Raw genomic sequence first — 23,037 nt, forward strand, 5'->3', positions numbered from 1 at the left:
GAGTTGATAAAAATAATATTAAAGGTGCCATCGAACGTTTTTTTACAAGATGTAATATAAGTCCAAGATGTCCCCTGAGTGTCTGTGAAGTTGCAGCTCAAAATACCCCATAGATTTTTTTTTAAATATTTTTTTTAACTGCCTGTTTTGGGGCATAATTAGAAATACGCTGATTCAGGCTGCGGCCCCCTTAATTGCTCGCGCTCTCCGCCCCCTCCCGAGCTCTCAACTCTATCATTGCATAAACAAAGTTTACACAGCTAATATAACCCTCAAAATGGATCTTTACAAAGTGTTCATCATGCAACATGTCTAATCGTGTAAGTATGGTATTTATTTGGATGTTTACATTTGATTCTGAATGAGTTTGATAGTGCTCCGTGGCTAAAGCTAACATTACACACTATTGGAGAGATTTATAAAGAATGAAGTTGTGTTTATGAATTATACAGACTGCAAGTGTTTAAAAAATGAAAATAACGACAGTCTTGTCTCCGTGAATACAGTAAGAAACGATGGTAACTTTAACCTCATTTAACAGTACATTAGCAACATACTAACGAAACATTTAGAAAGACAATTTACAAATATCACTAAAAATATCATGTAATCATGGATCATGTCAGTTATTATTGCTCCATCTGCCATTTTTTGCTATTGTCCTTGCTTGCTTACCTAGTCTGATGATTTGGCTGTGCACATCCAGACGTTAATACTGGCTGCCCTTGTGTAATGCCTTTCATAATGTTGGGAACATGCAAATATTGGGGGCGTACACCCCGACTATTACGTAACAGTCAGTGTTATGTTGAGATTCGCCTGTTCTTCGGAGGTCTTTTAAACAAATGAGATTTATATAAGAAGGAGGAAACAATGGAGTTTGAGACTCACTGTGTGTCTTTTCCATGTAGTGGAACACTTGTTATTCAACTTTGCCGAGGTAAATTCAATTTTCAATTCGATGGCACCTTTAATAATTGTTTAAATCATTAAAATAATATATCGTAAATGAAAAAATAAATAAATAAAACACTTACTAAAAATGGTGAAATAATTTATTTGTTTACCTTCAGTTCATGTGACACCTAACCAACATCAGAGAACCATGAACATGCAATTGTGTTGTAAATCATGGAAATGTACCATGGTATTTACATGGTATTCCAAGGTACCTCAAAGAATACCATGGTATTACCGAACAATTATGGTAAGACCATAGCAATTTTTGGGCATTTTTTAGTTATTGTAAAATAGTTGGCATGGTTTTTGTTGTCATTTTTGTTATTGTAAAATGTTTCTCTCAGCCGGGAATTTTAATCAATATGACCCTGATGGAAAAGTATGAAAAACCATCATGCCCCTGGAATTTTTGGCATTCAAAGGCAAAACTTAAAATAATCAAAGTGAAATACCTCAACAAGATGTAAATTCTTAGACAATGTCTGATTCTTCACATTTTATGAGTGGTTTAAGCTTTAGCTCAGCTTTGATTTGATCATTTTTGTATCATACTTTTGTCTATCCTGAGCCATGGTTTTTCAAGCTACCTTTTTTTTCCCTTTACCATATTCTCTTTTCACAGTGTCTGTCAAAGTAGAAGTAGTAGTCCCAGCTACTTTACAACATACTGCCTTTCATGTCAAGTGAGTAGTTGACAGTCAGTTGAATGTTCATAGAGTCCAACAAACCCAACAGCTGAAGAATCGATACTGATGGCAGTGACCCAGGAACTTACTAAACACCCTGAATACTGCAGTGAGGGGGAAGAGATGGTGTGGATCAGTAGTCAAACACAGAGTTGATTCCAGTGAGGAGCGCAATGCTTACACTCTTCTGGATTTACTGCTGCATTGAAGCTAAAGATAATGTAGTATCACGTCTGCTTGCATAATATTATGCCATTGCAGTTCTCCATCTTTGAACACTGTTGTGAGCAGTTGACAGAAAGAGAACTAGGAACAAGAAAACAAGACTTCTATTATCATGTCCTTCCGTGATCATTCTCAGAAGCATTAGTTCTACGTTTCTATTTGCAGTTCTTGTGTTGAGGTTTTACTTTCATGTGGTTTATGAGGGGAGATTTTGATGTTTTCTTCTAACGTCCTCTATTATGATCACTTGTCCTTGTGCCCATCGTCCCTTCACCACTGGCAGTTTTTCATTATGTGATAAGGGTTCCTGTTGAGAGAGAAGAGGATGGACACACACACACACACACACACACACACACACATGTTTGTTTTTGTGAATTGTGGGGACTTTCCATAGACTTCAATGCATTTTACACTGAACAAACTGTACATTCTATCCCCCTACCCTGCCCCTACCCCTAAACCTAACCCTCACAGGAAACTGTGCAAACTTTTACTTTTTCACAAAAACTCATTCTATATGATTTATAAACCCATTTACATTGTGGGGACCGCTGGCTGGTCCCCACGATGTAGGTGAACTCAGGTTTATATTACATCATGGGGACATTTGGTCCCCACAATGTAATATAAACAAAAGCACACACACACACACACACACACACACACACACACACACACAGCGCTTAAAAAAACACCTTTATACTTTTCCTCTGCTTAACAAAGGAATGTATTTCAAGGCAGAAATACTCCAGTCGGTTAATTCTCTCAAGGCTCAAGCATAACTAAATGACTGGCAGCAGTGTGTCTGTGTGTTATGCTGGGGTATAATAGAGTGCAACAGAGGCTGCCCATTTTTAAACGTGATTTTTAATATTGTGTTGTGTTTAAGAGTTAAACCAAATCAACCAGATCTGAGATGTATCAAAAAACATTACAACATTTGATTCTGAGCAAACAAAAATGAATCAATGAATCAGTGAATCAATCAATCAATGAATCGAATCAATCAATCAATCAATCAATCGACAAAAGGATAATACTGTGAACTTAATGTTTTTATGAGGTGATGAACCACTTCCCTACATCTCAAGAAGTGGTACAAAAGTCGTAAATGAATTAGAAACAATGGTACGATATACTGTTGGCTGTAGGTTATTGATTATAAGTTTAAAAAATTTAATTTATTTGAAGTTAAAAAATTCACTACCGTTTGGGGTCAGTAAGATTTTTTTAAAGAAATTAATACTTTTATTCAGCAAGGATGGATTATTTTGATCAAAAGTGACAGTAAAGGCATTTATAATGTTATTAAATATTTCTATTTTAAATAAATGTTCTTTTTGGACTTTCTAGTTATCAAAGAATCCTGAAAAATACTTAATCCTGCTTCCACAAAATGAATATGCAGCACAACAGTTTTCAACATTGTTAATAATCAGAAATGTTTCTTGAGCACCAAAAAAGCATATTAGAATGATTTTTGATGGATCATGTGACACCAAAGACTGGATAATGATGCTGAAATTTCAGCTTTGCCATCACATGAAAAAAGTAAATTTTAAAATCTAATTATTCTAGTATATTATAATGTATCATTCTAATATAGTAAAATATAGAAAACAATAGTTATTTTACAGTTTACTGTTATTTTTTGATAAGTGAACGTTAAATAATGAATCAAAAACAGTAAAAAATTCTACATACCAACATTTTAGGGTTTTGTGTAAACAGTCAAATGTTCAGATATATTCAGATATTTAAGTTGTTTAAAGACAGATATAAAGATAGGCTTGATTATGGGAGTGGATGGTCACTGTTGAACTAATTCGCAGTGATTCCTGATTCCAGCGACTTCTCATATCTCTCTTTGGGACCATAGGAAGTGTAGTTTTTACAAATGTTATCAATTCTAATTTCAATAAGCTGTGGTTATGCTTAACTATGGACAGACTCACTCTGGCGATACTGTGGCAGCAGTAAGAGTTATATGATCATTGTGGATGAGGTCAGGGTTAGGAGTGAAGGATTGTGATAAAGCAGCTGGAACAACTGAGCTGTGCGTCACATCAAAGACATGCGCAGGCAGGGTGTGTCAGCACGCGACCCACAAAGCCCCTGCACACTTCTCCTTTATTTGCCCTGTCTGAATGAATCATCATGGACTCTTATTTATGGAAGTAATTTCACATTGTGTGATATATTACAAAGAAATAGCCATAATTGAGAGAAATAAAGTCACAGTTTTAAGAAATAAAGATGCAATTATGAGAAACACAGTCACAATTACCATATATATATATTTTTTTTGTCATCATGTGGAAATGAGCTTCCGTAATAATTTGCTTTGTTGATTTAGTTTTTGTTGTTTGCTAAAAAGCGCTGAACTCAGTGACTAACATCAATAAAAATGTTGTAAGAATGAACACTAAACATTATGGCATGCTTCAATCAAAACCGAATCTGTGAAGATGTTTCTTAGGAAATACAACTGTAATACCGGATATGACCTTCAGTTACAAGAATAAGATTTGTACATGTTTGTGACTCACTCACCGCTGCTAAGACTCGCCCCGGTGTCCTGCTTACACATTAACCAAAGTGAGCTTATACTATCAACTCAAGTTGCACATTGACCATTAGAGTAAATAAAACTGACGGATGAAGAAAGATTTGAGCGTAAGCTCGTTCGTCCGGTTTAGGGCCACGTGAGCGTGTCACAAAGAGGGTTTGTGGGTGAGGTATTTACTTCTATTATGGATGCAGTTGAATGGACAGTGAAGAGGGGCAGCATTGGTGGAGAAAGAGTCTTGCCTTATCTCTTTAATGGTCCCTGCTATAGCCGTTCTGTATGCTGGACAGATAGCTGGGGTTTATTAAGGCAAGGTGTGCTGGGAAACAGGAAGGGGGAGATGGCAAAGGCTAGATTGAGATTCTCCTGTACTGCCTGTTCTGAAAGTAAATGTGCAATCTTTGGAGATTTAGTTGAGGCTGCTCACCTGATCAGGCGGGGGGAGAGGAGGGAGAGGGAGGAGGTGCTGGCTTGGCTTATCTACAGGACCAGGCAGGCAGTGTTTTAAGAGGGAGGGGAGAACATTGTGAGAAGACAGAATAAAGGAAGACCAGAGGGATCTTAGATCCATACTACACATCCACTGAGCTACATCGGTATGGAGAAACACACTAGTTTAACATCTGATATCATAATGTTATCAATGTGTTAAGTAATGTTATGAGTGAATTTCAAGCATCATTTTTACAGCAATGAAGGCCACTGCTGAGAAGGAATGTTATAACCCGGCCATTCCAGCAAAAGTGAGCCTTGGAATGCTGTCACCTAGTCACATTAGCAAAGAATAAGACAATGGCATCTCCTCACTAAAGCCTGAGGTTATTTGCTTCAGATCAAACCCATCTCTTGCTCTTGTGCACCCAAGAAGTATCAATAATTTCTTGAATACTCCCCTTGTCTGCCATTGGTTGACCAACTGGAAGTTTTGCCCCAAACTCATGCCATTGGTGGAGCCAGTGTCCCTCCCTGTGGCAGAATATGCCTACTTCCATACGATTTAGTAGGCAAAAAATGTTAGTATGTCCGAATTCATAATAATTATAAAACAAACCACCGAAAAGCACCTGGATTTACCTACTATTTCCGCCAAGAATCTGAGGTGCTCAGCCAATGGACATGTGAATGGCAATGAAAGGACGAAACCGAAGCTGGTAGGTAACGTGAAAGAGCCAACATAGCGCATGCAGTATGTCTGAATTTCATTCATACTACACAAATAAATACTATATAGAACATCCTTTTTTTAATGGTCACAAAGTAAGTTTCGAACCAAGTGTCGTGCCTAGTAGACAGCACTCTTTCAAAGAATCTACAGAGAGCACAGTATTTACCTTGTCCAATTTCTGCGCTCTTTCTTTCCAGAAGTTATGAGAAATAATTAAAATTGTGGCTATGTTTTAATACGTCACACAAACTCTCCTTAACGTGGCTGTCTACTGTTGTTGTGCTCTTGTGCCTTTTTCGACTCTAAAACAACCAGCGTTGGGAATGCTGCTGGGTGCTTGTGTGCATCTTGTGGGAATTTCCCTCACTGGCTGGTACATCTGTAATCTACTGCTCTTCTCTCCCCTCACATTCCTGAAGACCAGAGCTACTCCTCCCTGCCTTTAGACGGCCTTCAAGGCATCATGCTCTCCAGTTCTTTTTAGGGAATCACTTCATGAACTGGTTTAAAATGTTATAACTGAAATTAATATTTAGTTCAGAGTCTAAATTCTGATTGGATGAGGCTTGTTCAAAGCTAGATAATGGAAATGAACTATTTTACTTGGCAGGAGAATTTTATTATGATCAATAAATGTACTATTTGTTGAATATTAGTATCTTTTATCATATAACTGTTTTTAAAGGCAATAAGCCACTCAAGACCAAAGCATTACAGTTATTTTACCACTGCAAAGGTGGTTTTAGGCTTTCCACTTCACATTTTGCTTAAGGGGCTATTCACATAGAGCATGTTTTTGCATTCCACTGTGCTTCTTTAAGACATCTTGTATTAAGAAGCAATTTAGTCAATATGATCACAAGTGGACAACGTTAATTACAGGTGTAAATGGGGTCTAAAATGTTTTGAACTTATCCACTTTCAAACACTTCCAGAGGTAGTAAAAATGCACTCATGTGGTCAAATGCATTCGAACAGCCACAAAAGACCACCTAATCCCCGCCTACTGACCTAATGCGTAAACATTATGGGAAGCACGCTAGCTAGATCGGATTTAAACTTTGTCAGCTGAAGACCTAAGTTTGGTTTGAAGACGAAAAATGTACCCAGCACAATGTTCTCTCACCATTCCTGATATCTAACACACACTCAAAGCGTTCAGTGTGATCTTGTGGCCATCAGAGCAGAAATGAAAGCTGCTGTTCTCTGTATGTTTATCTGTTGTCTCCGGTCGTGTTCATATGTAAATTATGTGAGCTTATTTTGTCCATTAGATCGAAAGATCTGAAAAAGCCCATACATTTACCCACCCATAAAAATCAGGACAGAAGTGGTTGAAAGTGGACAAATGAGATTCAAACACCAGGTGTAAACGGGAATGTGTCTCCCTCGTCTGCTTGTCATCCGATTGACCCGAGACCTTACGCTTTTTTTCATTTTCCACTCCTCGTGTTTTGTTTTTTTCATCATCACTGTTTTTCATCAAGTTACATAATTCTATTAAATGTTTCATTGTTTATGATTCTTACATTCAAGTGAATGCTTCAAATTAATTAATATAGACCTATAGAAGATTTATTCAGGATCTGGGAATCCCTGCCATAGGCACACTATTCCCTCTCTGTCTTTCTGTTTCTCCGTTTCTTTCATTTCTTCACCAAGTACTTCAGATATTGAATAGAGAGCCCTTAATGGTTGTTTAAATAGTCTCAGTTCCCCTTAAGGGCCTGTGTGTGATTTTAGGTTTGTATCTCTGGGCCTCTGTATCCGCAGTGCATTGTGGGCTTTTAAAGAGGGACTTTTATATTGGCCTCACTTCACAGCACATGAGTGAAGCATTGGCTGCTCCAGGGCACTGCGCCTCACGTAGCCTCATTACTCTCTCCTCAGACTGCACACGCTGACTCTGAATCAGCACATATCCACCAGCAGTCTCCTGTACATAGTAATGTGATGCAGAGAGTGTGTCTGAAGACAAAACGGCATCCATTACAAGCAGCGTGTCTGGGTTCAGTGTAGCGGCTGCAGGTTTCCTGTGATGTGGCTCAGGCAAAAGATGGGGAAAGAGAGAGCGACTAAAAGAGAAAATGAATGCTGATGCCATGTTTCCCTTACAGCTGGAGGAGATGCAGGAAGTAGCGTGATGATAGGGCAGTTCTGAACACGATGTGCATCTGGTCCACCGATGTGTTTTATAATTCCCTGAGCTTCTGAGCTCAGTTGAAATCTCATTGTATCCTCATGACCAGTGTTGGAGAGTAAGAAACTAAAAAAAGAGACTAATTTAACTACATTTTTTAGTAGCATGACAGTAGCCCAGCTCCCTGCTGGAAAAAAAAACATCTTAAACCAGCTTAAGTTGATCTCACAGTCTGGTCAGGCTGGTTTTACAGGGGTTTTGAGCAGTTTTTGCTCTCTATAACCAGCTAAGACCAGCAAAACAGATGATTTAATTCCAGTTGATCCAAAACAGTGTTGATTTTCCAGTGACAAGCTACTTTTTTAGTGCAACTGAATGCTATTTTATGTCACATTGTGTTGCACATGCAGCTTTATAGCTGAGCAAACTGAGAATTACACTCTCGTAATTAATGAAGTCTGATTCATTTTAGTGAATCAGTTAATTCATTTCTGTTTAATGTATTAATTTGTTCCCTAGTTTTAGTTAAATTGTGGCCATGATTTAAAGGGTTAGTTCACACAAAAATGAAAATAATGTCATTTATTACTCACCCTCATGGCATTCTACACCCGTAAGGCCTTTTTTCATCTTCGGAACACAAATTAAGATATTTTTGATTCAATCCGATGACTCAGTGAAGCCTCTATAGACAGCAATGTCATTGAACTTCTCAAGATTCAGAAAGATACATATTTAAAACAGTTCATGTGAGTTCAGTTGTTCAGTTGCCGATCTTTGCAGCGCCGCATGAAGTCGAACAAGCCTAATGAAAACAAGACACATGAATGGGAAACACATGACAGGATCACATGATGGGGTCAGGGAAATCACATGACAAACCAGGAACGTGACTGATTATATTATATAAAATAAAAGACATGAAAACATGAAAGGGAATACAAACGTCAAACATGACAATTATTAAATTGTGGCTACAATATCTACTTTTTCTTCCATGTGTCATGTACGGGGCTTCTGTGTATTTATATATTTATCATTATATGTAATTATATGCATTTCATTATATGTATATAGCGAATCTAGCAATATATTTTGATTAAATCCTGCAATAAATCAGTGTATTTGTAGCTTTCTTACTTGTATTTTGTATATGTATATTTGTTCAAGTGTCACTCTAATTGAGATAATTGCATATACTATTATTGTAATATATATATATTTTTAAATTCCCCCTGTAAATAGCTTTAATGCAGTTACTGTTGCAACTTTTTAGTAGTTTGCAGTTTAGCTGGACTGTAGTTGAACTACTTTCAATTATGAGTAGCTTTAAGCTTGAGAAACTACAGCTACAAGGTGACTGTCTTCGAGGACACATCGCTGTCGGACACATCATGTGTCCATTTGGCTTTCACCTTCAGGCCCCAGGAGATCTTTGTTGGGTCAGTCAGGACCAGTGAGGGGTTCTTTGCGCTTTGTAACCTTGAGCATACCACCTGTCAGTTAAAACAGCCACAGGTCATGTACAACAGAGAGAGTGAAAAAGACAGCATGTGTGTGTCTGAAGAAAGACAAAATATGAATCTTCCTAGCAAGATCTCCTCCATTACCTGCTGCGGTCTCATTTTCTGCTCTGACAGCGTGTGCCGAGCGAGGGGACGGGAGATTGACAGCTGAAGGGAGCAGAGGAAAACGGCGAGATCAGTGGGACAGAATTAGCAGTCTGAGCGGCGATGGCGGGTGGAGCCGTGGGAGGAGGTTTTGCTTCTCTTGCGCTGTGTCCTGTCATTAACGTCCCCACATAGCCAGCAGCGGATCGAGGGAGAGGAGGGGAGACAGGGCCCGATGCGGGCCCCTCAGCGTAAACAGCAGACCACTGCGAGCCTTTATTTGTGCTCCAGTGGCCTTCATCAAAGGGCTGGAATATCACAGGAGGCCACAGGGTTCACTTTGTACTGCAGGGAGTTGAAAGGACTGAAAAAACACAGATCAGAGAGAAGAACAGGGGGCCTAATGGAGCCGCAAACTCATTTACTGCGTCTTCACACGCCGTATGTCTTCTGCTGAAGAGTACACACAACCTTTGCTCCCTTATGTGTTGTTCATCATTTTATTTATGTTCATATATGTGCGTACTAGAAGGTTTAAAGGAGGCACGGTGTCAGATTTTAATTGGCTCGTGAAAAGCTCACTTCAGCACCACGGGCTAAACTCAGTGGTCACCATTTAAACCATCTCTGTGATGTTTTACATCTTTCCCTGAAGGTCAGAGGATACAGGAAATTACAGCTAGTCCTGAAATGGAGAACAAATGTTGCCTTATGTAAAAAGCTAATATTTATTGTAACTCACTCATTCATCATTTACTCACCCTTATGTTGAACACAAAAGTTTTTTTTTTCTTCTCCATATAATGAAAGTCAACGGGGTCCAAAAAACTATTAAATACTATTATTTATTATCTATGTATTTATTATTTATTACTAGTATTTATTAAAATTTTGAATTAGATTTATTTTTTTTATTCTAATTTCCGGTTAAGTTTAAGTCATTTTTTATGCTTTTATGCTTTGTTATATTGCAGCCATTTGCTAAAATCATTTAAGTTCATTTTTTTTTCCTCATTAATGTACACACAGCACCCCATATTGACAGAAAAAACACAGAATTGTTGACATTTTTGCAGATTTATTAAAAAAGAAAAACTGAAATATCACATGGTCCTAAGTATTCAGACCCTTTGCTGTGACACTCATATATTTAACTCAGGTGCTGTCCATTTATTCGGATCATCCTTGAGATGGTTCTACACCTTCATTTGAGTCCAGCTGTGTTTGATTATACTGATTGGACTTGATTAGGAAAGCCACACACCTGTCTATATAAGACCTTACAGCTCACAGTGCATGTCAGAGCAAATGAGAATCATGAGGTCAAAGGAACTGCCTGAAGAGCTCAGAGACAGAATTGTGGCAAGGCACAGATCTGGCCAAGGTTACAAAAAAATGTCTGCTGCACTTAAGGTTCCTAAGAGCATAGTGGCCTCCATAATCCTTAAATGGAAGATGTTTGGGACGACCAGAACCCTTCCTAGAGCTGGCCGTCCGGCCAAACTGAGCTATCGGGGGAGAAGAGCCTTGGTGAGAGAGGTAAAGAAGAACCCAAAGATCACTGTGGCTGAGCTCCAGAGATGCAGTCAGGAGATGGGAGAAAGTTGTAGAAATTCAACCATCACTGAAGCCCTCCACCAGTCGGGGCTTTATGGCAGAGTGGCCCGACGGAAGCCTCTCCTCAGTGCAAGACACATGAAAGCCTGCATGGAGTTTGCTAAAAAACATCTGAAGGACTCCAAGATGGTGAGAAATAAGATTCTCTGGTCTGATGAGACCAAGATAGAACTTTTTGGCCTTAATTCTAAGCGGTATGTGTGGAGAAAACCAGGCACTGCTCATCACCTGTCCAATACAGTCCCAACAGTGAAGCATGGTGGTGGCAGCATCATGCTGTGGGGGTGTTTTTCAGCTGCAGGGACAGGACGACTGGTTGCATATATATATATATACTGGTTGGTATATATATATATATATAGCTTTCATTTCTTTTTATTCCAGTTTAGTTTAAGTAGTTTTAGTTTCAGTTATTTGCCATGGCAACATTTTTAATTTTTCATCTAATATTTATATTTTATGTTATTACAGCTTTATTTCATTTAACAAAAACTGCTTTACTAGATACAGTTTTAGTTAACAATAACACCACTGGGTCCAAAACAGAATCTTTTGTGTTCTTCAGAAGAAATAAAGTCATAAAGGTTTGGAATGACATGAGGGTGAGTAAACGATAAGATAATTTTTATTTTTGGGCTGAACGGTCACTTTAAATGCACTTTCACGGCTAAATATCCTGAATAATATCTCTTTTGAGCGTCTTTCACTTCCTCAAACACGTACAATGGTCTCAGGAACTGACTAACCTTTGATCACTGGCCACAGGGACGGTGTGGTCTCCAAGGAGACACGCTCATCTCAGTCTTATTAATAGGTGCTGCGGACAGGCCTGAGTGTTGTGTTGCCAGGAGAGCAGGAGGAGAGGAAGTGTGTCTATGTGTGTGTACGGAGGTCTGCACATATGCTGTCTCAGTTATATGCACTACTGCAACCAGCATCTGAAAGAAACAAGAGAAAATGAGAGGAAAGCAGCGAGATGAAACCGAGTAAGGAAATGCGAAAACAGAAAGACAATATGTTGAGCTGGTTTGAATAAACAGGTAGATTATTTGTGAAAGAAGAAGAAAGAATGACTGAAGGCAAGAATATGTTCTGAAAGAAACAAATAAGCTAACTGAGGAGAAAGAATGATGTTTTCACAGTTTGCTTAATGATCCTCATGGAAATCAAACAATGAACATCAGTCAGTGTGTTCACCAGAACAAGCTGAAGATGCCGGATAGAGGCTAGTGCTGTGCCTTAGAGGTGTGTTGAATTGTGGTTATCATGTTGGAGGAGCAGATTCTGATCTCATTTCTGTCCTCATCTGTGTATAATTTGCTGCCACAAGCTTATGTAGTAGAACCTTGCTAGGTGGTTTAAGTTCCCTGATTTTGTAGTAGCCAGCTAGCAGCACTAATAAGCAATGGTTAAAACATATCTTTAAGGGACGTTTCACGCCCAGCGTGGTCATGGCAGTAATGTGGGGCATGTGTCAGGGGGCTTTGGGGAGCTGTTACTGGAGATCTGTGTGGATTAGTACCCGGGGGCTCGCTGTCTGCAGGAGTCCCTCCAGCCACCAGTCGTCCCATCACACACCCTCACATGTGGCACATGCCACATGGTACTGGCCCCAAGCAAAGCTCATATTCACAAGTGTGGAGTTAATTAGTCACTGATTAATTCCACAACCCAGGATGAGGTTGGGTATATGGGCTATAAATCCTCACTACTACCCTGCTTTTTCTGTTCCATTTTGGGTTTTGGCACTTTTGCTGTTATGGCTGTTAATGTTTCAGGGATGAAGCGTCTGATCTGGGTCACCCGACAGCCATTTTTACTAAAACCCTTTAAGTTTTGAGTTTTAACTGGCCTAATTCTAAGGATTAACTGCATATTTAAATGTTTCCAATTGAATTATGTTTTTGCAGAATGGAACCCCTTTCCACATAATTGATTACAACTATATAACATAATAAACAATATAATTTTTTTAACATTATTTTAAAATGGTCTTTAACTGCAGTGCCATATAAACATCTGGTCAGTGAGTCAGATGTTAATTCAGAAGGATTCAGTGATTCAGACTTATAAGTTGACTGATTCACTATAGAACCTGCTCATAAGAGTCATATGTTATATGTAAATCTGACAACACTGGGCACGTGTTGTGTTTGTATTTGCATGCAGTAGTAATGAAGACAATACAACAATGTTGTCTTTGTATTATATTTTTTATCATATTTGACTCTGACTGCAAATCTCTTTTGCCATGAAACTGTAGATTCAGCAGTGGTGCAGTGCTGGCACTGAATATCACTGCAGCAAACACTGCATTCAAGTGAAATACACTATTTTGAAAGACTCCCCACATTAAACTTCTGCTAAAAAACCTTAAAAAGAAGTTGCTGGCTCACTCAGGTTTACATAAAACTCAGAAGTGGACTTTCAAACCCAACTCAAAGGGATTTGGGCAAACATTCATCCAGTACATCTGCAGATGTTGCAGAGGGAGCCTGTTCTCCTGAGGGATGGCATATATGTGTGTGCGTTCATGGTCCAGATGAGGCCCCACTGGCACCCACATCACAAGTCAAAGAGCCCAGCTGAGCTCTCCACAGCCCCTGCTCACATGCCCACAGCTGGAGATGCCTCAACCCAGTGATGGACATCTTTCACTAGGGCATGTGTGGACCACTGTTAGACATGACACCACCTCTAGTTAAAGGCATTATTGCAAATGTCCTTCAATAAATTGCACTTTTCCTTTCTTTTGTTTAGAAAAAAAAAACATGTGTCACACTGCAGCACTTACAATTGAAGTGAACGGAGCCAATCTGTAAACGTTAAAATACTCACTTTCATCAGTTTTTTGTTGTTGTAATCAACTTTGCACCACAAATGTTGTAGATTGAATTTGTACTGAACTCTGAATATTCCTTTAATATTAAAGGGTATCTATTATGCAAAATTCACTTTTATAAGGTGTTTGAACACAGATATGTGTCATAGTGTGTGTAATCAACCAGTCTATAATGGTAAAAATCCACCAACTCCTTTTTTTATAATCCTAATAAATCATAAACATAGCCACTGAGCCACCGACAGCGTGATTGAATTTCATTTATGAAGGAAATGTGCTGAAGAAAGTCTGTAAAGTGTTTTATATATTTGCGCAAATCATTTTGCGCCAGACTGCTTCACAAATGAGGGTCAGTTCATCCAAAAATCCAGCGTGGATTTGCTCAAAAGATTAACATGATGGTACATGCTAATTGCAACTGCATAAATGTATCCCTTTACCATTCAGAAACATCCAGTTGCATTCTAAAAGTTGTAACTTCTTCCTGAGTATCTCCATCAGTGTCTGCCAACATGTAAGGCAGACCACTGCTACTGACAAATTCTGACATTTTAGCTGCGTGACATTCTCCAGTTTTGTTGTTGGTGTGAGCTGTTAAAGCTCCACCCTCTTCTGGAAAGGGGGTCAGGAGCAGCAGCTCATTTGCATTTAAAGGAACACACACAAAAACTGCGTGTTTTTGCTCACACCCAAAGAGGGGCAAATTTGACAAGATATAATAATTACTGTGGGGTATTTTGAGCTGAAACTTCACAGACACATTCTGGGGACGCCAGAGACTTATATTACATCTTGTATAAATACATGAAAAGATAGAATCCTCACTAAATGTTTGCTAATAAAATGGCTAAATAAACTAAATAAATTCCCAGACTGGTGGAAAATGAGGTTAAAACCGAAGTGTACATCATGCCAACACACACAGAACCCTGACCTGCGCCCCCCACTCCGTACACAGTAAAGAGAACAGCTTGCTCCACAGATGGCCAAGACGAAAGTGGTGGTAGGGGGCTATGGGGGAAATGCTTATGCACCATCACTTATATAGAGAAAGAGTGTGTGTGAATATAGTGTATGTGAAGGTATGTGAAAGCCCTTCAGCGTTTGGACTTTGACCTCTCATTATGTTCCAGGCCTCTGGACACAGTTATTTGTGGCACTGCATTGAATCAAAGCCAAACTTAGGGTCAACTTTGCTAAATCTAACTTTACTAAACTATTGCAACCTTGAATCAGAGTTTTTTTGGGATAATATTGGACTCTGTTAATGTGTTTTAGAAAAGTATGGGAAACTCTTTTGAAGAGGGAAACCTGAAATGAATGGCTTGTGGAGAATGTGAGACTGGATGGAATTACGTTTATCAGATTACTCCATTCACATTTTCTGTTTGGTGTTATTAAATTAAAAAATGCCTTATGGTTTGAATATGGATTCTGAATTGAGTTGTTTTTATAACTGATATTTAAAATTAAAGTTATGTATGTAAATGTATAGTATGTGGATGTACATATGGGAATACTTATAGTTGTGGATGTGTTGGGTGTGTGTATGTGGTTGGTGACTGGGACCTTTTTGCATGTTGTAGTGGTCTCTTATAACTTATTTATACCTCATTGTTAAGTTTGTCTAGGAGATGTGATATATAGATCAGTCTGTGACCTTAAATGTGACCTTAATTTCTCAAAATTGTCAGCCAATTATTGAACACTGATTGTGATGTTACCGTTTTCATCTGTGAGTAATTATTGACCTTAATTTTGATGTTGTACCTTGACAAAGGCTTGTTGCTGAAACTAGTGAGTGTGCAGTTATATTCTTTTTCAATAATGGTGTTATTGAATTAAAACAATTATTCTTGTTGCTGTGAGTTGGGGAAATTTGCTGATGAAAGCCTGACAGAAAAAAAGCATACATTTGAAGAGCTTTGAAAGAAAATCTCAGCATGATGTTTTTAAGAGCAAGAGTGCAAAAATGTGCACAGTTGAGAGACAAAGATATTTGAGAAAGAGCAGAACAATACAGAATTAACATTAAGATATCTGTTTTGTCAGTTAAAAGTTGGTGTTTTGTTTCAAGTATACATTTATAATGCAGATAATACCAACCTGGCTCTCTCAGATCTCCCAGGATCCTTAACATCAGGTATTTGGTTAGCTGGCATAGATTAAAATTAGTGACATCCGTGGTTCAAGGAGCCAGGCCTGGCTGGAATGTCTTCAGCAGACTTGGCTGCACTCTTTAGAGTGGTGGCATGTGTCATTGTGTCAGCTGGGGTAAGGAGGTCACAGCTCGTCGATGCAGCAGGGGGTACGGGGGCTTTTGTAAAGCAGCCTTTGCAATCTGTCCCTCTCTTCAGGGCTGAACCTAATGGCCATGTAGCTGCTGTGATTGTGACTCTTGGCCAGCTGTCATGGCGTGGGGCAACACAGTCAGACGGTCACCGCTCCCCTATTGTTTCCTTCCACAACAGAGAGTGTTTGTCTCTTTGTGACATCATCATTACAGGCACTTCACCCCGCCCCCCAGAGATTGTTGTGACAGCTGGAGGCCTGGACACACCCACTCTCTATGATCAGACCCTTTCAGCTATATTGATGAGGGCTGAATGATGGCAGTCCACCATATGTGCCATCTCCGCTCCCCAGAGCAGCGCTCATTGATAATTCACATTATTGATTGATGGTCATTACGGCCGGCCCTTCAGAGGCTCTCAGCAGGATGGAGTGACTATTACTTAAAGCTAAGCACAGGTCTGAGAGGGCATTGAAATAAAACCGAGGGTGTACAGTACTAAAGGACCACAGTGTGGACAATATTGATATATATACAGTCTCTGATAGTGACAGTGTAAGCAATAACAGAATGTTATTCTGTGGTCGCTGTACAGTGATATACACAGTATGTGAACAGGTGTTTCACATCATAACTTAGTGTGTGGTGTGTTTTTGTATGGTTGGAATGGTGTATTGGCCAATCAATATCCAGGACTGTGACTATTTCATGAATAAGATAGATAGATTCTAGGTGTATATGACACGAACAGACGAACACAATCAGAGATATATTTAAAAAATATCCTGGCTCTGCCAAGCTTTATAATGCTAGTGAATGGGGGGCGTGTTTTGAAGCCCCCCAAAAATGCATCCATACATCATAAACATGATCTCCAGGGGGTTAATAAAGACCTTCTGAAGTGAAGCGATGGGTTTTTGTAAGAAAAATATCCATATTTAAACCTTTATAATCTAAAATAATTAGCTTCCACCAGACGACCATACTGCGCAAGACAACTTGCGCCAAATGAGTAACCCCTGAAACGATGTATGACGTAGGATGTAGCTTAGATGCTTCTTGCAGTTTAAACAAATAGGACTGGGCAACAAACTCAAGCTCCTCCTCTCTTATATAGAAATATTCTGACATTTCTCTTTAAAATTCCTCGTTTTAGACTTCTAAATCGGGGGGCGTCCCTGTTCACTTCCATTATAAAGCTTGGGAGAGCCAGGATATTTTTAAAATATATCTCAGATTGTGTTTGTCTGAAAGAAGATAGTCATATACACCCAGGATGGCTTGAGGGTGAGTAAATCATAGGACAATTTCTGTGAACTATCTCTTTAAAGGTGCCCTAGAATCAAAATTTGAATTTACCTCGGCATAGTTAAATAACAAGAGTTCAGTACATGGAAAAGACATACATTGAGTTTCAAACCCCTTTGCTTCCTCCTTCTTATGTAAATCTCATTTGTTTAAAAGACTTCCAGAAAACATGCGGATCTCAACATAACCCCGACTGTTACGTAACAGTCGGGATCATTAATATGTATGACCCCAATATTTGCATATATGCAAGCCCATGTTCAAGGCATTAGACAAGGAAAGGCTAATGTACTGTTAAATGTGGTTAAAGTTACCATCGTTTCTTACTGTATTCATGGAGACAAGAGCCGTCGCTATTTTCATTTTTAAACACTTGCAGTCTGTATAATTCATAAACACAACTTCATTCTTTATAAATCTCTCCAACAGTGTAGCATTAGCCGTTAGCCACGGAGCATAGCCTCAAAATCATACAGAATCAAACGTAAACATCAAAATAAATACTTTACTCACATAATTCGAAAGCATTCATATAGCATGCATGACGAACATCTTGTAAAGATCCATTTGAGGGTTATATTAGCTGTGTGAACTTTGTAAATGCACTGTAATATAGTCGAGAGCTCGTGTGGCAGGGAGCAGGCGAATTAAAGGGGCGGCGCGCTGCCAAAATCAGTGTATAGTTAATGATGGCCCAAAATAGGCCGTTAAAAAATTAATTTAAAAAAATCGATGGGTTATTTTTAGCTGAAACTTCACAGACACATTCACAGATAGATAGATAGATAGATAGATAGATAGATAGATAGATAGATAGATAGATAGATAGATAGATAGATAGATAGATAGATAGATAGATAGATAGATAGATAGATAGATAGATAGATAGATAGATAGATAGATAGATAGATAGATAGATAGATAGATAGATAGGCTAAGTGAAAATGCAGAGTATGATGGCACCGGAGGTCGTGTACGTGTGGAAGTGTCAGATGAAACACCTGCAGTTCATCTTAATGTGTGTGAAAGTGTGTACAGCACCGTGGAGAATGCAGCCATTTGCCACAGCAGTGTCAGAGAGAGAGGTCATGAATATGTGGATGTTCTGGAGAAAGGGACGGGGTGGTCCATGGGTCACAGGGTTTATCCAATAAATCAAACCAATAACACGCATTTACCTCGCCGACAAAAAAATCTCAAGGAATTTATCATCAATTTTGCCATGCCATTTGAAAAAAAGGCAAGAATCAGGCAGAGGGGTGAGATGGGTAAAAAGAGAGTGAGAGAGAGAAGGATGAGAATTAACAATGACAGATTGCCAGCTTTCTTTAATGAGAACGGCTTAATTGGATAGTTAGCAGGGATCTAAAGTGACAGTCTGTGAGAGTGGGAGGGTAAATATTAATACAAGATCTCTGGGATTTTCATTTGCCTACTGTCTTATTTCTTTATTTATGTTGCACTTTCCATACATGACAAGCAACAATGCAAAGTGCTGGGTAGACAGTATAGTTCTTTTAAATGCATTTTACATGTGTGCACTTGTGATTTCTATTGTGCTCGCCTTGTCGTCGCTCGTGCCTGGTTACCATAGTCACTAGATTTAATCTAACAAAGCATGAACGCCTCACAAAGGAAAGCTTCATTGAGTCTGTGTGGTTAATCAGAACTGCTCTGCCCTCCCTGACTAAAAGTGAAGACTCTCGCTGATCTAAACCTGATAAATAAGAAATTATATTTTGCACAAATGCATATGCATCCACACAGTTTTACTTTTTAAATTTTTTTTGTAATTTCTATTATTCTCAGTGTTGATTCTGATTAATGTAATGCAATGAAAATGTAACACAAATTTTATATATATATATATATATATATATATATATATATATATATATATAAACATGCACACACATGCACACACACAATGTTTTTGTGAATTGTGGGCACATTCCATAGGCGTAATGGTTTTTATATTGTACAAACCGTATTTTCTATAACCCTAGACTACCACTAACCCTAAACCTACCATCACAGGAAACTGTGCACATTTTTGCTTTCTCAAAAAAACTAATTCTGTATGATTTATAATCCTTTTGAAAAATTAGGACATGGGTAATGTCCTCATAAGTCACCTTCTCCTTGTAATACCTATGTGATACCCATGTCATTATACAAATTTGTGTCTTGATATGTCACAAAAACACACACACACATTAATAAAAATGTTGCTTAATTGTCATGAAAACTGTCACAATGCATAAAATCTTAAATCCTAAATTTCTGCTTAAGATTCTTTCTTTTGATTTGGGGGTGGAATATGACCTGGTCATGTGAAATTCTAGAGTAACTTCTACCAATCTGTGTCCGTATCCATGATCCATGTGAGTAACTGTTGTTTAGTATGCGAGAAGTGACGCCCATACGCAAGGCTGGCACAGTGCGTTCCTATAGACTGGCTGGTGTGAACTGATAAAGGAAGGAAAGAGAGCGAGAATGAAAGCGCAAGTAATCTCATTAACTCAGTGTTATGAGTGAAGGCCAGCAATCATGTTTAACTGGCCTGCGGGGAATCATGAAAACTACATAAAGCTCACTCCACCCAGATCATTACAATACACACCTCACCTCTGCACACAAACCAATACCACCCCGTCCATACATGTTTTATTTCAAGGAGCAAATTCTTGTTTCACAGAGGGCAGAGTGCATTACTAACATACTCGAGCTGTAAACCTCGTAAGGCCATTTGTTACGGTGATTTTGTTCTGCTTCATTCTGAACCAAACCTCTTGACCGTGGTATAATCACTATCTGTTTTATAAAACATAGGGATACAAAATCAAATTCTTTTTGTCTAAAAAATACTATTAAAAATATTATTTTGTCTAAATAAATTAAATAATAATACACTAAAAACTAATATTTTAAATGCCACAAGTGATTTTAGGCATTACAGCATTGTAATGTACAGTATTAACAATGGATATTCATTTTGAGATTTGCTAAAGTGTTACATTTCAAAGTGTTTATTTGTGTTTATAAAGATTAACTTGGCAAGTGAGCTTTCTATGACTGCAAAGGTAATCTACATAAAAAGCGAAAGAAATGCACAATTAAATATCCAATATAAACTGATCAGATAATTAATAATAATAAAATAAAATCTAATATCAGCTGACAAACTTTACAGTACTGATCTAAATGTAAAAAAAGAGGAAATGACAATAAAATATCTAATATCGACCGGTATCGATGATAAAAAAACTCTAATATTGGCTGATAACTTGTTTCTGCCATGTAATAAAAAAATGTAAAAAACTTTTTATCTCACAATTCTGACTTTTTTTCTCTGAATCTGCAATTCAGAATTGAAGATAAAGTCGCAATTTCAAGTTAAAATGTCAGAATTGTGAGATATAATATCAGAATTGCAAGATATAAACTCGCAATTGTGAGAATTAAAGTCATAATTGTGAGATATAAATTGCAATTCTGATTTTTTTCTTGCAATTGCAAGTTTATATTTCTCAGAATTGTGAGTATATCTTTATAACCCACAATTGCAACTTTATATCTCGCAATTCTAACTTTTAACTCTCAACTGTGACTTTATATCAGATAATTCTGAGAAAAAAGTCTGAATTGTGAGTTATATCGCAATTCTGAGAAAAAAAAAAAAGTCAGAATTGTGAGATAAAAAGTCGCAATTACCTTTTTTATTCAGTGGCAGAAACAAGCTTCCATAGATAACTGATATGGTACCAATATAGCTGGCAACCCTAATATCACACATTGCTAACATCACATATTCTGAGAGCATGCTTGGGCGATAAAACTATATTATCACCCAGCTCTTTATATAAAGTTGAATATATAAGTATGTCCAACTTTATCTGCATACTTTACCCAGCTCTAATCTGCTAAATGCAACTATAAGGCATAACAATGAAGATATAAGATATAAATATTAATATAATTTTCCGTAAAGCTGCTTTGAAACTCTGTGTATTGTGAAATGCGCTATACAAATAAATTTGACTTGACTTGTGAAGGAGTTGGACATCCTGAACAGCTCATCTGAGTCTGTGTTGTGATTAGTATTATGTCTCAGGCATTGTACAAATATGGGGTCGTAGCTTGTTTTCTTTTCCCAGGCTCACTCGATCGACACAGTCCTCGAAGCGTAAGACAGAAGGTAAACAGGCAGACAAAAGGGTGCCCCCTGTTCCCACGGTGACCTTTGAGACCCCAGATTTGCTGTAGTAGAGTCTGTGTTAACCTGGTGTGAACGGCGCCGTCAGGGCAGCGTCTTTATCCGCTGTTTATGTGCCCGGCCATTAATTCACTCAGTCTCATGCAGTTGTTTTTGTCTTTGTCTCTCTCAGGTAGTTGTTCCCACACGGGTTGGTCAAGTGTACGTGTATGACGCGGGGAAAGATGAACAGGATGAGTATGATGTCCCCAGACACCTTCCACCCACACAGGATATCTATGACGTGCCGCCCACCCGCACCCAGTACAATCAACAGGTAAAGAGTTCACCTGATCAAACTCTGAACAGAAGCATCACATGACTCTGTCTCATGTGTGCACTGATTATGTCAATGTGTTGACGTTCATATTTACTTTAATGTCCTTGTGAAGATCACTATAGTAGGTCATTTGATATCTAGTAATTTGTGGATGAGCCAGTTGAAAATCGTTATTGATGATAATAGTCTTTAAGTGTATCTCAGATGTCTGCAGTGTGTGTGTGTGTGTGTGTGTGTGTGTGTGTGTGTGTGTGTGTGTGTGTGTGTGTGTGTGTGTGTGTGTGTGATAGATGATCATCACACACTCTGCCAAAGAACCTCCTTGCTCATTAATAATACAAGCAATGAGAGGATAAATTAAAGTATAGAGTATAAATTCTTTCTTTCTTTCTTTCTTTCTTTCTTTCTTTCTTTCTTTCTTTCTTTCTTTCTTTCTTTCTTTCTTTCTTTCTTTCTTTCTTTCTTTCTTTCTTTCCATTTTAAATTTTATTCTTTCAGTTTTGCTTTCAAAGCAAATTATTTTTTTCTGTTTCTTTTTTCTTCTCTATTGCTACTTTCTTTAACATGCTCCCTCTGTTGTTTTATTTATCTCGCTCTTCAAGTCTTTTTCTTTCATTCTTTCAATATTTTGCTTGCCTTTTTTCATTTTCGTTCTCTTTTTTGACTCAGAACACTTTCTATTTCTTGCACTCTTGCTTTCACTCTTTCACTTTAATTTGTTCTTGCTTTTAGTACTCTTATCTTTCTGTCTTTCATTCATTTTCACTCTCTCTTTTTTCCTGCATCCTTATATTTCTGTTGGCTCTATGATTGCATGCCTATTTTTAGATGAGGTCATGCATTACTTGCAGTGGAAGTAGATATTTCAGTGTCTGGAGGCATTTCAAAAAGAAGGTCAGCATTGTGCGTGTGTGAAGCAGAATATCCTGAGACCGCTGTGTGCGCACACATGTGTGTGCATTGTGCGTATTTGAGAGAGAATGTGCTGTCAGCGAGATCAGTCCTTCACTGCAGCACACACACACACACACAGTACACAACCCTGGGGGAAAGAGAGACAGACAAAGCCTGGCTTGCGGCAAAG

General features: G+C 38.3%; 1 protein-coding gene across 6 annotated transcripts in view; it reads left to right on the top strand.

Annotated features, from left to right (window-relative positions):
* The window catches only part of bcar1 (BCAR1 scaffold protein, Cas family member), a 103,713-nt gene that overhangs the window by 66,018 nt on the left and 14,658 nt on the right, over positions 1-23,037 (top strand). For all 6 annotated transcript variants that reach the window (XM_067390413.1, XM_067390417.1, XM_067390412.1 and 3 more), the window contains one exon: positions 21,807-21,950. In XM_067390413.1, the coding sequence (XP_067246514.1) occupies positions 21,807-21,950 (144 nt within the window). The remainder of the gene's footprint in view (positions 1-21,806; positions 21,951-23,037) is intronic.

The sequence above is a fragment of the Chanodichthys erythropterus genome, chromosome 7 (genome assembly GCF_024489055.1).
Source record: "Chanodichthys erythropterus isolate Z2021 chromosome 7, ASM2448905v1, whole genome shotgun sequence".
In the NCBI taxonomy this organism is placed as follows: domain Eukaryota; kingdom Metazoa; phylum Chordata; class Actinopteri; order Cypriniformes; family Xenocyprididae; genus Chanodichthys; species Chanodichthys erythropterus.